General features: G+C 45.0%; 1 protein-coding gene across 1 annotated transcript in view; it reads left to right on the top strand.

The window, feature by feature from the left end:
* Nucleotides 1-12,158, top strand: part of LOC137872943 (protein shisa-7-like) — a 33,218-nt gene that overhangs the window by 13,929 nt on the left and 7,131 nt on the right. Inside the window, 6 exon segments of the mRNA XM_068711478.1 lie at nt 1-1,084; nt 2,387-2,629; nt 2,737-2,853; nt 3,956-4,101; nt 5,710-5,778; nt 8,381-8,608. The exon segment at nt 1-1,084 is cut by the window's left edge and continues 1,911 nt beyond it. Coding sequence (XP_068567579.1) covers nt 696-1,084; nt 2,387-2,629; nt 2,737-2,853; nt 3,956-4,101; nt 5,710-5,778; nt 8,381-8,608 — 1,192 coding nt within the window. The 5' untranslated portion in view covers nt 1-695.

The following is a 12,158-nucleotide window of genomic DNA, read 5'->3' as shown; positions in this document are numbered from 1 at the left end:
ACGTGAAAAAAAAAAAAAATCAAGTTTACATAACGCTAAATGTTTACAGATCACATTTTCATCCATCGCAGTTTCTTACGTAACTTTCGTGCCATAAACGTCTCCTAGAAAACGCTTCGGTGGGAGATATTAGACTGTCGAAGGAGTTTACAGTTTCCTCATCTTGTTTACAGAAAATGTAAAAAAAAAAAAAAATTACTGCCTGTTTTTGAAGATTTTGGCCAACAGACTGTAAAACTTGTCAACCGACAGACCAAATCTAAGTATCCGACACCTGCTGCCATAAAACAAAACCACATTATTCTATATTTATAATCGGTACGTTTTCATTTATACTGATGATTTCAGAACTACAGCCATTTCACAGGCAGTTCCTATAGGGCCTAAAAAAAAAAAAACCTCTGAAAGACCTCAATGTTTACAAAAGCTGCTTAAAGTGAAGGATTTGTACACGGAGAGAATTGTTTACATTAAGCTGAACGAGAGAAACGCCTTCATGAAACATCGCTGAACTATAAGAGACCCGTTGCTCCTGTGCATCGTGTCCAGAGAGAGGAGGACTTTTCATACCAACGCTTTTTATAAGTCAGAAGGCCGCCATCTTGGATTGGGAGCTGTTCATGTGAAATTCTTCTTTTTCTTTTTCTTTTTTTTTTTTTTTTAGAACAACAGCTCAAAAAAACTTGAAAAAAACAATGAAATCTTTTACTTCAAGAGGGATGTTTTGCTCCTCCCTCGTTCTCCTGCTTTTGTCCTGCCTCGCCGCTGTTTACGGCGACGCCAGGACCGATGCTGCTGCTGCTGCTGCTGCTGCTGCCGGCGGCGGCGGCGGCGGCAAAAGGAGCACCGCCTTGTTCCTCCTGACCGGCTACAAGCCGCCGCCAGCCGGGCCCAAAGTGGCGCCGAAAGCGGCCGAGGTCGTGGAGGACGGCGACGACCCGCCGCCGATGGCCGAGCTCCCTCCGAAGCCCCTCCCTCAGACCATGCTGCCGAGGAACATGACGGCCGACGCCCTGAAGCCTCCGCTCGGCGCCGCCCAGGTGGCTCCGCCTCCCAGACAGCTGGTGGACGTGGACGTGTGCAGGTACGGCGACGCGACCGCTTCCTGTTGTGTGTTGTGTGGTGGGAATCTGTGTCTGTTTTGGAGTAATTAAAAAGGCCGATTTGCACATAATCTCTTAAGAGGGACTAACGAGCATTAACTACAGAAATGGCAACAACTTTCCATTCCGCTCCCTGAAGAAAACCTGTGAAAACGTGTAGAAACCAGCAGTGACGAGCCGCAGGTGAACTGTGTGATATAAGCCGAGGCTCCCGGCGTCTCCTTTTGTAGCCCGACTGCATCTCCGTGTGTTGATCACACTGGATGCCATAAAACAACGAGGCGCATCATGATTCTCTCTCTCTTTTTTTTTTATTATTTTTTTATTTCCTCCCGCAGCAGCTCTGATCTCCATCTCACCGGAGCTTATATTTCTGCACTGAGAGGCGTCTGGCTGTTGCTAGGCAACATGTAATCAGCTCTAAATCTTGTGTGCTGGCGAGCCACACACACACACACACACACACACACACACACACACACACACACACACACACACACACAACATGTTCAGGAGAAGCAGCACCAACAGTAATAACAAACCCAGATTTGAAAAAATGACACGGAGCTCGTCTCTTGCGTTTCGTGTTAAACTTGATGTTTTTGTATTTTAACGTCGTCTCTCAGATTACATCACAGCTCTGGCTGCTCAGTAACGACGACTATTAGCATTTTCCTTCGCATTTCGACCTTTCACCCTGCACTCCTCCAGTTGGAAAGAAACCGCAAGATGTTGATGTGATGTGAGCTTGTTCACTAAACAAAGATGAGATCTCCGAAGCTGTCGCCACCAGAACACACACACACACACACACACACACACACACACAGAGCTCCGATATTTGTAATAATAAACAAGTTTTTCTCATTTAGTTCACGGAATAAACATTCCTGCCTATTTTGAACTGTTGATGACGGGGATGTTAACTCAAAAGTAACTGGAGCGCAAAAGCACAAAGCTCCATTGGACTCAAATGCAAATTGTTGGGCTAAAGTCTGGCAGCATTAGCACCGCTGTCATGGGAGTCCACTCCCAGTTATAAGGAATCCTCACTCATGGTCCTGTAAAGTGTTGGGAGCCTTATGGAGGCTGTGCTGCTTTAAGGTCAGCTAGTAATGGGCAACATGTCCTCGAAAAGAAAACGGGCCTCAGCTCACTGGAAAACTGCTTCCAAACAGAATCAACCAATGAGGCTTTACCATGTTAGTGATTGGAGATGTCCAGTAACCCAGAAGAGACTTTCCTTTGTTAACCCCCCCCCCCACACACACACACACACACAGGGGTTACTACGACGTGATGGGGCACTTCGACGCCACGTTCAACTGCTCCAAGGACAGCTACATCTACTGCTGCGGCACCTGCCACTACCGGTTCTGCTGCGAGCACCAGAGGAGCCGGCTGGACCAGGAGTCCTGCAACAACTACATCTCCCCCGTGTGGGCCGAGCCGCAGGGGCCCGTCACCGTCAGCGCCGGCAGCAAGCCCGACCCGGACTTTGAGACGCTGCAGCAGCAGAACAGCAGGTCAGCGTGATTGAGGGGGAAGTGCAGAGACGAGAAACGTTACAGCGGCCAAGTGACACGGAGTCAAACGGAAAGAGAAAAAAAATGTTCTTTTTCTTTATTTGCAGCACGGCCTACGTGATCGGAGGCGTGATCTCCTTCACGCTGGTGGTGGCTGTGGGCGTCCGGATCGCCTTCAGCAAGGTGGCGCGTCGGCCTCGCAACCGAGACATCAACATGCCCAGGTGAGACCGCGGGACAGGCGTGGTGTGTTCACTGACCGTTAGTAACGATGTAGACCCAACTACAGGTGTTTTTAAATAGTTCATACTTTCATTCTACTGTATACCACTCAGAGGATAATTATAACAGCGTTCAAAGTTTGTATTTTCAGTTGACGCTCCACTACATTTCAGTGTTAAATATTGTACTTTGTCCATTTATCTGACGGCTGAAGTTACTTTTCAGACTGAGATTTTACAAACAAAACACGTGTTCAGTACATCAGATACCCAAAAGTATAACGAGTACATGAAGTGTGCAAAACAAGCTCCACCTCGACCAGCTACAACACAGGTTTCATGTGAATGCATCAGTGCTGACAAGTACCTGTACTCATGAAATGACTTCTACTCGTAATGGAGTATTTCTGTCTAAAGACTTTGGTTGACATGAAAGGAATCGCTTGTAGCATTAAAGGGGATCTAATGGAAGACATGGAACGTACCTTTAATGAGGATGTTTCCATTAGTTTATAACCACCTGAAAATAATAATCATCGTCTTTTCGTTACCTTACTATGAATCGTTAATATCCGCACGAGGAGCCGGCCGCCATGTTTCTACGGTAGCCCGGAGCGGACAAAACCCAAACGTTGGCTCTTGAGAGGGCCTTTCGTAGTTCTCCTACGCACTGCAGTCACATGGATGGAAGTTTCCAGCGTTTGCAATCTGCAACCTCACAACTAGATGACGTGAAATCCTGCACAGCGCCGCTACACCGACAGTCCGTCTCACTTTGTCTGAACTTTGAGTTGGAAAGTTTATTTGGCTACATTTTTGTAGAGCAGGCAAACTGAAAGTCCCTCACAATAAATACATGCGTCGTCAAATACATCTTATTTAAGTCTTTCAAACGTCTGTTGAGCATGATGAGGGAATCTGTTTTGTACATAAAGAATATAAACATCAGACTGTGTTAAACCCTCAGTTTGTTTTAGCCCCGCAGAGTCTTAAATATGCAGACGAAAGGCACTGAGAATAAAGGATGGGATAATATACAAGTCTTCGCATATTTATGTGCTGATTGCGTTTGTCTTCGTCCTCCCTGTCCTCATCCGTCCATCAGATCGCTGGTGGACATCTTGCGTCACCAGTCGAGCCCGGTGCAGCAGGGAGAGAGGAACAACGCGGCGCTGTTGAGCGCCACCACCGCGGACGGACGGACGTCCAAAAACCACTACACCCCCATCCTGCAGAGCAAAGACAACCGCAGTAAGTCGGGTTTAGGGGGGAAAAATAGATCCTATTAATTATGCAAATGAATGGTGTCACGTCCCCACTGAGGTGGAGGGTAACGGTTTAATTAAGGTCTCAGTTTCAGCCTCAGCTGGAATACGGTTGTTGTGACTGAGGAGTTATCGGACGCTGCTGTTTAGAGAAGTAAACGAGTCCTTTTCGTCTTTACAGTGAAGACAAATTAGTTCATCCGTTTAAGGAAATGATGTTTGTTGTTAAATAATCTGGTTAGTATTTATTTGCATGAATATGAAATGAAACGGATCAGTTCTGGAATATCTGTCTTAACATTTAAAAAATGTAGTAAAATGAATAATAATTCTGTCCCAGAAAACGCTAGAAATATTCCAATGACTGCAATAATGAACTGTTTCTTTTTTTTTCTTATTTAAAGTATTACATCAATCACTCACCCCGCGTTACCTGTATTCCTTGAAGAATACTTTGTTTTCCTCTCATGCCTCTACGGTGAACGGAGAATCAAACAACGGAGAACATCTTGATGAATCGACGCCATTTACTTCAGTTCATCGTAGAATTTCTTTGTATTTGTTCGACGTAGAGGCGTGAAAGAGTTCACGGATTGAAGATGACTCGGGGTGAATACGTGTGATTTTTTCTCCGCTAAACTCAAACGATGTGCGCTTTTAAAAATGTCTTCACGTCTTTATTGAATCGTCCTCATGCACCTCAGGCTGCCCGGCAGCTTTGTCTCGTTTCTGATGAGACAACAATGAGTGGTGGATAATCAGAGTGTCGGTTTGTTTTCTTGTATTGTAACAATTCACACAACTACAGTCTAAACACACACACACACACACACACACACACACACACGTCTCTCTCTGCTGCTCTGTCTCTCTCTCTGCTGCCACCGTCTCTCACTGAACAAGCTCTCTTCTTTCAGTCTCTCCAGGATTTTGCTGAGTTTATTCGTTTCAACAATAACAAAAATCAACTTCAAGAAAAATGTGGTACTTCAGTGCAAACAACGATGTCCCGGAGCATCGGCTTCTGGTTGCCGAAACTGAAAATGTGGTTGCCATTTTTTTATTTGGATACTACTGTCAGCTTAATAATGACAATGTGACATAAAAGAATAAAAGCTTTGTTACAGTAATCAAACTAATTATTCGCTGTAACAACAACAAATATTTAAGAAATATTCATTTCGGGATGCTGGTTTTGCTGTTTGCTTTCCCTGTTTTAAATATGTTAAAGAAAAGGCCAAGAATTGTTTCTGTCCAGCCCTGCAGAAAGTAAAACAATAATAGTTTGTGTGTAACTATGCTATCCTATCTTCTGGACACATAGTTAAAAACATAAACTACATTTGATCATTATATATTCTATGGACTGACTTTTTTGCACGTAAATCTTGATCAACTCCTGGAGGGACCGTCTGTCTCTCTCCCGTCTCTTGTCTTTCTGTCCCTCTCTGTCCCTCTCTGTTGACACATATGCTGACTCGACACACACACACACACACACACACACACACACACACACACACACACAGACAGACAGGGCTCTGTGCCTCTGGAGTGGGTGTCCATCAGTTTGTCGGCTCTGCTCTCTTCGCAGCTGGGAACTTGCACCACCACTTTAACCAGCAGGGGTCTGCCTCCAGCCCCAAACACTCTGCCACCATCGGTAAGCCTCGTGGTCAGCAGCGCGGCGCAGCACCAGGAAAGCCCCACGGCCCCACTGTCTCCCACGCTGTCTGTCTGTCTTGTTGTCCGTATGACGGCCTGCTGTCCTGCACTCTTGGAACAGCTGTGCCATCGTCAACGCGCCCGCTGTTTTGGAGCTTGAGAAACGCGGCCGCGTTGAACGCGGGCACGTCTTTCATAAGAGCGCGAGCTGAACGTTGTCTGGCCTGCCCCTCCGCTTAATGCACCACCCTTCTTGCCACCACCAGCCTGCTTCCAAAATGTGCTTCCTCTTCCTCTTCTTTCTGTGGAGCAGTGATGTGCAACTGTGCGCCTTACAGCTGACGCTACACATTAGCGGAGCTCTTGGCTTCAGTGAGGTCACTGCACTTTATCCAAGTCCTGTTTTCCCAGGCTTTGCACCAAGAAAACAAGAAAGCAATGCTAGCGCGAGTGGTTTTTGTTTTTGTTTTTTTGTTGTTGTACTCGAGGAAAAATAAAGTAGAAATCATCAATTCTGGTGCGTCCAACGCAGCTGCCACAGAGAACTGGATCGAGCTGTGTGGAAATATCACGAGTGTGAAGGGAAGTACGCTTTTTTTTTTTAAGTAGTTTCAGTGCCAATTATTCCAAACCATTACACCTACATGTGTCCCTCAGGGGATGGATTACACAAGAAGGCAACGGTTTAGAAAGTACAGAGTACAGATTTAAAGTAAAAGTTCAGTTTTAAATCTGGCTTTTCATGTGCTGTAAGCAAAGATTGTCAATTGTTCAGTCAAAATCCTCGTATCCTCCCTCTTATTTAATGACATCATCTCATAAAGCCTACACAAACATATAATGAAGTATTTCCTACATACGGTAGTGCTGGAAGTTAGATTTGTAACTGTTAGATATTATAGAGGCATTGCTTCTGCGTTAACTAAAAGTACTAAAATAAACCTATTTTTTGTAGTTATGTTTACACCAAAGGTGAATATGAAACAAATAGCAAGCACGTTGTTCTCTGATTTAAAGTTTTCTAAAACATATGTCAGTTCATCAGTTCTCCAGTTCATTGTGAAAAGCTTCATGGATGGAGGTGAGGTTTGACGACTTTAATGTGCTCCTCGTCCTCGGCTATCTTTAGCGTTGTCCTCTCTCTCTCTCTCTCTCTCTCTCTCTCTCTCTCTCTCTCTCTCTCTCTCTCTCTCTCTCTCCCTCTCTCTCTCCTGTGTTAGATAATGTTGATGGAGAGGATACAAGAGCAGAACACTCCAGCCTTCTGAGTCAGATACTGTGCAACACTCCGGGACAGAGTTCACTGTTTTTCATGACACCCTTAACAAACCTTTCTGTCAGCTGTCGTAGGTGTTCCATTAAAAAAAAAGAAAAAAAAAAAAGAAGAAGAAAACAAATCTATTACTGTGCACTCTTGGAAATGACCGGGCTAATTCTGTATCATGACACTGGGAAAAAAAAAAACAAGCTCAATATTTGATGCTTTTATTTTCTCCCTCGTGCTTTATAAACCATGATCTCACAGCTAGCATTGCTTTTATTCCCCCCCACTGTGTGTGTGTGTGTGTGTGTGTGTGTGTGTGTGTGTGTGTGTGTGTGTGTGTGTGTTCCCTGGGTGACGCTTAACAGAGACATTATTGCCCATTATTGCCCATTACTGTCAGTGGTGAATGACCAGTATATGTCCAGCAGTAATCTTAACAAGATCGCAGCTCATAACCATTCTAACCCTGAATGGACTCCACATCGATTGTGTCTCAAAGACGGGAAACAACAGTAAATGGACAATCCCCCCCCCCCCCCAGAGTTGCGTAATCTTTAATTGCTGCTTTTATATTCTCACTTTTTTTTTTTCAGTTTTAGGGCAGTGTGTCGATCTCAGATGAACCTTTTTTTGTTGTTGTTGTTGTTTAGCTTGTTGTCTTTGAGTTTTTAAATGTGCAGAACCGTCACACGTCTGCCTGTAACACTATGAACGTACTCGTGTGGTGTAACTGATATACATGTTGCAGAACAGAACCGCCCTGCCCCTCCCCCACACCGCTAATCTTACATAAGACAAATCATTTTTTATGTGTATCGATCGATGTGCTGCTTTTGCACTTTGCATAAATGTGAATGTGTGTGTTTGTAGACCACCCCACCCACCCCCCCACACTCCCCCCACCGCCACTCTCCTCAATGCTATCAGTGTATTTCTATGTATTTACATGTGGCTGATATGTTTGTGTTGGAGCCTCGGATGAACAGTACAGAGTTGTATTTATAGATGGTCGCCATGGAGCTCGGAGACACTTCCTGTGTTTACTGATTATTAACCAGCTTGTTTCTTCGTCTCTTGTTCTGTCGTCCCCCTTTCTTCTTTTTACTTTCTTTTGGTCCATTTCTGTTCCTATCTTTTTTATTTCTCTTTATTTTTTCCCTCCCTTCCTCCTCTCTTCTCTTCCTTTTTCATGCCCCATCTCTCTTTTTTCTGTCCTTTTCTCTTTTCCCTTTTTGTTTTATTTGGTGTTCCCGTTTTGATTTTCCTCCTCCGTCTTCTTCTTCCTCACTTGCTTATCTTCTACTCCATCCTCCTTTTCTCTTCTCCCCCCCTCTAGAGCGAGGCGCCCGTATGAACAACACCTCCCAGCTCTCCTCTGGACCCACCCTACTTTCAGGTAGCGGTAAAGGCGGCGGCGGCGGCAACATCATCGGCGGAGGAATGAGACACAACAACAGCCACCCGTCCTTCTCCCACTCCTTCCACAACCTCGCCCAGCTGCCGCCGTCCTACGAGACGGCCATGAAACCGGAGATCAACCGCTACAGCTCGCTGAAGAGGCTGGGTGAGCCGGGGAGGGGGGAGAATAAGGGACGTAGGGGAGGGTTGAAGGATAGAGGGATAGTCTTTAGAAAGAGATGGAGGGGGACTTATTGATTGTTCAGGACCACAGGAAGTCTTTTCAGGTGATGCAACGCACCAGGTGTCGGCCATATTGGAAGTGTTCTTGTGCTTCAGTGGCTGAACTCTGTCAAAAGGTGTGAATTACACAGAAGGTTCATTTAGATCATTTCACGTTTGTCACATCATCACTTTGAAATGTGGCTCTTAAAGTCCAACTGAAACGGATTTAAATCAAATCTTTTGGTGGTTAAAAAGGCCTTTTTTCCATTTAATCTCAACTTTATAAATTTGCACTTTGATGACGGTAGCTGTAGTCAGCTTGGAATCACAACGGCTACAATGGACTCCAATGGAGACCCAGAGTCCATCCATCCATGCATCTTTTGCCGCTCATCCCGTTCAGGCTCGCGGTCCCAGCTGACGTTGGACGTCGGGCAGGTAGACACAGACAAACATCAACGCTCACATTCACCGTTTAGATCAATCGGCCTGAAGCTGCATGTCTTTGGAACGTGGGAGGAAGCCGGAGAACCCGTAGAGAACCACCGCTGACACGGGGGAGAACATGCAAACTTCACACAGGATCCAGCTTCTTGCTGTGAGGCGACAGAACTAACCACTACACCATATTATAAAGTCATATTATAAAAGTATATATATGTATGTATTGCAAAACTTCATGCCAAAAACTTCTCTTTGCCTTTGCTTTGGAGCAATGAGCAGCTGATGTAAGTCGTGTATTCATTATTAAGTTTAGGAAAAACTCAACTTAGTGTTTGGAAATTACTAAACATATGATTTTAAAAGTGGACGACAGGGATTTTGGTGTTGCACCTCCATGAGACAGATTTCAAGCCCTCAAAACCACTGGATCCTACACTTCCCATAATGCAACTGCCCTACCTGCCTGGAAGCCAACTAAACTATGAGCCAGTTATTCTCTATAAGCACATTATCTTTCTTTCCAGGTATTTCTCTCTCTCTCTTTATTTTGTGGCCGGGTTAGTTAAACTCAAACATCCATTACATACGGCAGCAGGCAGGCATGGCCGCCAGGAGATTTGTGACTCAGCTGCCACAAAAAACAAAAAAATAATAATAATCATCTGAATGTGTAAACTGTTTCTGCTGAACAGTCATAACAGGAAGCTAGACAAACTGAAATATGAAAAAAAGGGGGGGAATTCATGGAGGGATCGGAGCAGAATGAGAGAATTAAGGATGGAGGAAAGACGAAGAAACGAAGGGGAAGGTTGTGAGAGACCAGGAGGGACAGAGAGATGGAGTTAGGGAGGAAGAAGGGAGGGGAAGAGGAGGAACATGGGAGAATACAAATGTGGAGAAAGAGTTGACCAGAAGAAAAGGATCAGGCAGGCGGCGAAAGAGCCGACTGGCCAAATAAGGATACATCAGGAAGAGAGAGAGAGAGAGGGGAAAAAAAGATATCCATAAAGATAAGGAGGAGAAATGAAGGGAGAGGCGGTGAAAGGAAGGAAGGAAGGAAGGAAGAAAGGATTGGAGGGAGATGTGGAGATAGGGGGAGGGGCGTTGCCTCCTGCTGGTCTGCAGGGGCCCGGCTGCCTTCGACGGGGAAGAAAAGACGTTTGAGAGGCAGCGTCTGGCAACCCCTCTCTCTCTCTCTCTCTCTCTCTCTCTCTCTGTCTCTCTGTCTCTCTCTCTGTGTTTATCTGTTTCTCTCTGTTTCTCTGTCTCTCTCTCTGTCTCTCTCTCTCTCTCTCTCTCTGTTTCTCTGTCTCTCTCTCTGTCTCTCTCTCTCTCTGTCTCTCTGTCTCTCTCTCTGTTTCTCTGTCTCTCTCTCTCTCTCTCTCTCTCTCTCTCTCTCTCTCTCTCTGTCTCTCTCTCTCTTTCTCTCTCTCTCTCTGTCCATACCTCTCTCGCCCTGATATTGCTGAAGACTGCAGGGGGAGGGGAGTCGTCTCTGCAGGCTGAGTGATGGATGGTTACTACATGGGGGATCGCGTGTGTGTGTGTGTGTGTGTGTGTGTGTGTGTGTGTGTGTGTGTGTGTGTGTGTGTGTGTGTGTGTGTACGTGGAAGCAGTAATGAGGTAAAAGTCCAGATGAGTCTCTCTTATTATTTCCATTCAATCAAAAAGGAGAAAAAAAACACTCCGACAAATAATCGACGCAGTGCTGCGATTGGACCATTCAGAGGTCGTCCCTTCTTCCTCTTCCTCTTCCTCTTCGTCGTCTCATTTATAAAACAGCACCTCTGTCGCATTCATTGCAGCCGTCCTGCAGCTGTTTTTTTTTTTAATGGACGTCACTGTTTTTTGTTTTTTGCAGAAGATGGAAGAAAAAAAAAGGGGGGGAAGAGCATCTGTTTCAATCACTTAACCGTCTCTCCTTCACATAATTGCACTACTTCAGATGATTGAAGACAAATTTTTACAGACTATGTTTCTGCACGTCTGTTGGACAAACAAGCATTTAAAACAACATGTTTTAATAGGTACAGCATCATGATGATGAGAAAACAATCGGTTCAACGTCGCCCTGTGTTTCAGCACTGCGCTTCTCAGAGTCTGATCGAGGATTCAAAGAGCGTCGTCTGGACTGTAACGACTTCGTCCAGGATTTTCTGTTTGAGAGTTTTTGCACGTGGCACAATTCTTTTTTTTTTTTTTTATCCTCTCTCTGCTCCGTCATCGGGGGGGGGGAGAGAAAGTCCACAGTTCATCCAAGTCCACAAGAAGCCCTCAAATGCTCTTTGTACAGACTTTGTGCGGACATTCAGAGAACCTCACAAAGTTGCACAGAACTCTTCATATTAATAATATTAATAATAATAATAATAATAATAATAATAATCCTCACGCAGTGACGGAATGTGGTGATGACAAATCAGCATGTTGATGTCTCGCACAAGGTCTTATTCATTTTTTTATTCCTCTCACAATCACTTCTCATGTCTACAAACATTTTGCAATATATTTTATTTAAATCTCTGACACCACTTCACCCGGTGACGGTGAGCACTTATGTCGCAGTACGTGTGATGGTAGAAGTTCAGGGGGGCATAAATGTGGATTTAACCATATGTACCCAGCTCCTCCTCCTTGTTCTGTTAGAACCAATCAAAACCCTTCAAAAGCATCACTTCCTTTGCACCAGAGGATGTTATCTCTCATAGAGCCACCGGTCTCAGAGGTAAAAATGTGAAAAACCTGTAAAAAAATATTGAATCATTCAGTCACAGAAAACCTCCTGAATGTCAGATTTGGTGGAACACCTCAAAAAAAATAAGAGAGCACAGCTTCTCTCCAGCTGTTGAGTCCTTTTTTTTTTTTTTTTGTTGATGAAGTTCCCCTCACGGGGCTGCAGAAAGGACACAGATGAAGGGCTTCTTTGTCCGCGGTTGGCAGCCAGGGAGGGAAAAAAAAAACCCTCCAGATAATTTGGCCTTACAGGTGATGGTGGTGGGTGGGTGGGGGGTGGGGGTGGGAGTAAACACAGAGAGGGGAGAGGACAT

This window comes from Cebidichthys violaceus, unplaced genomic scaffold (genome assembly GCF_023349555.1).
Source record: "Cebidichthys violaceus isolate CVI_PGR_0920_01 unplaced genomic scaffold, fCebVio1.0.p SCAF_16, whole genome shotgun sequence".
Taxonomy (NCBI): domain Eukaryota; kingdom Metazoa; phylum Chordata; class Actinopteri; order Perciformes; family Stichaeidae; genus Cebidichthys; species Cebidichthys violaceus.
The sequence above is the reverse complement of the archived record's forward strand: the minus strand, read 5'-3'. Positions and strand labels throughout refer to the sequence as shown.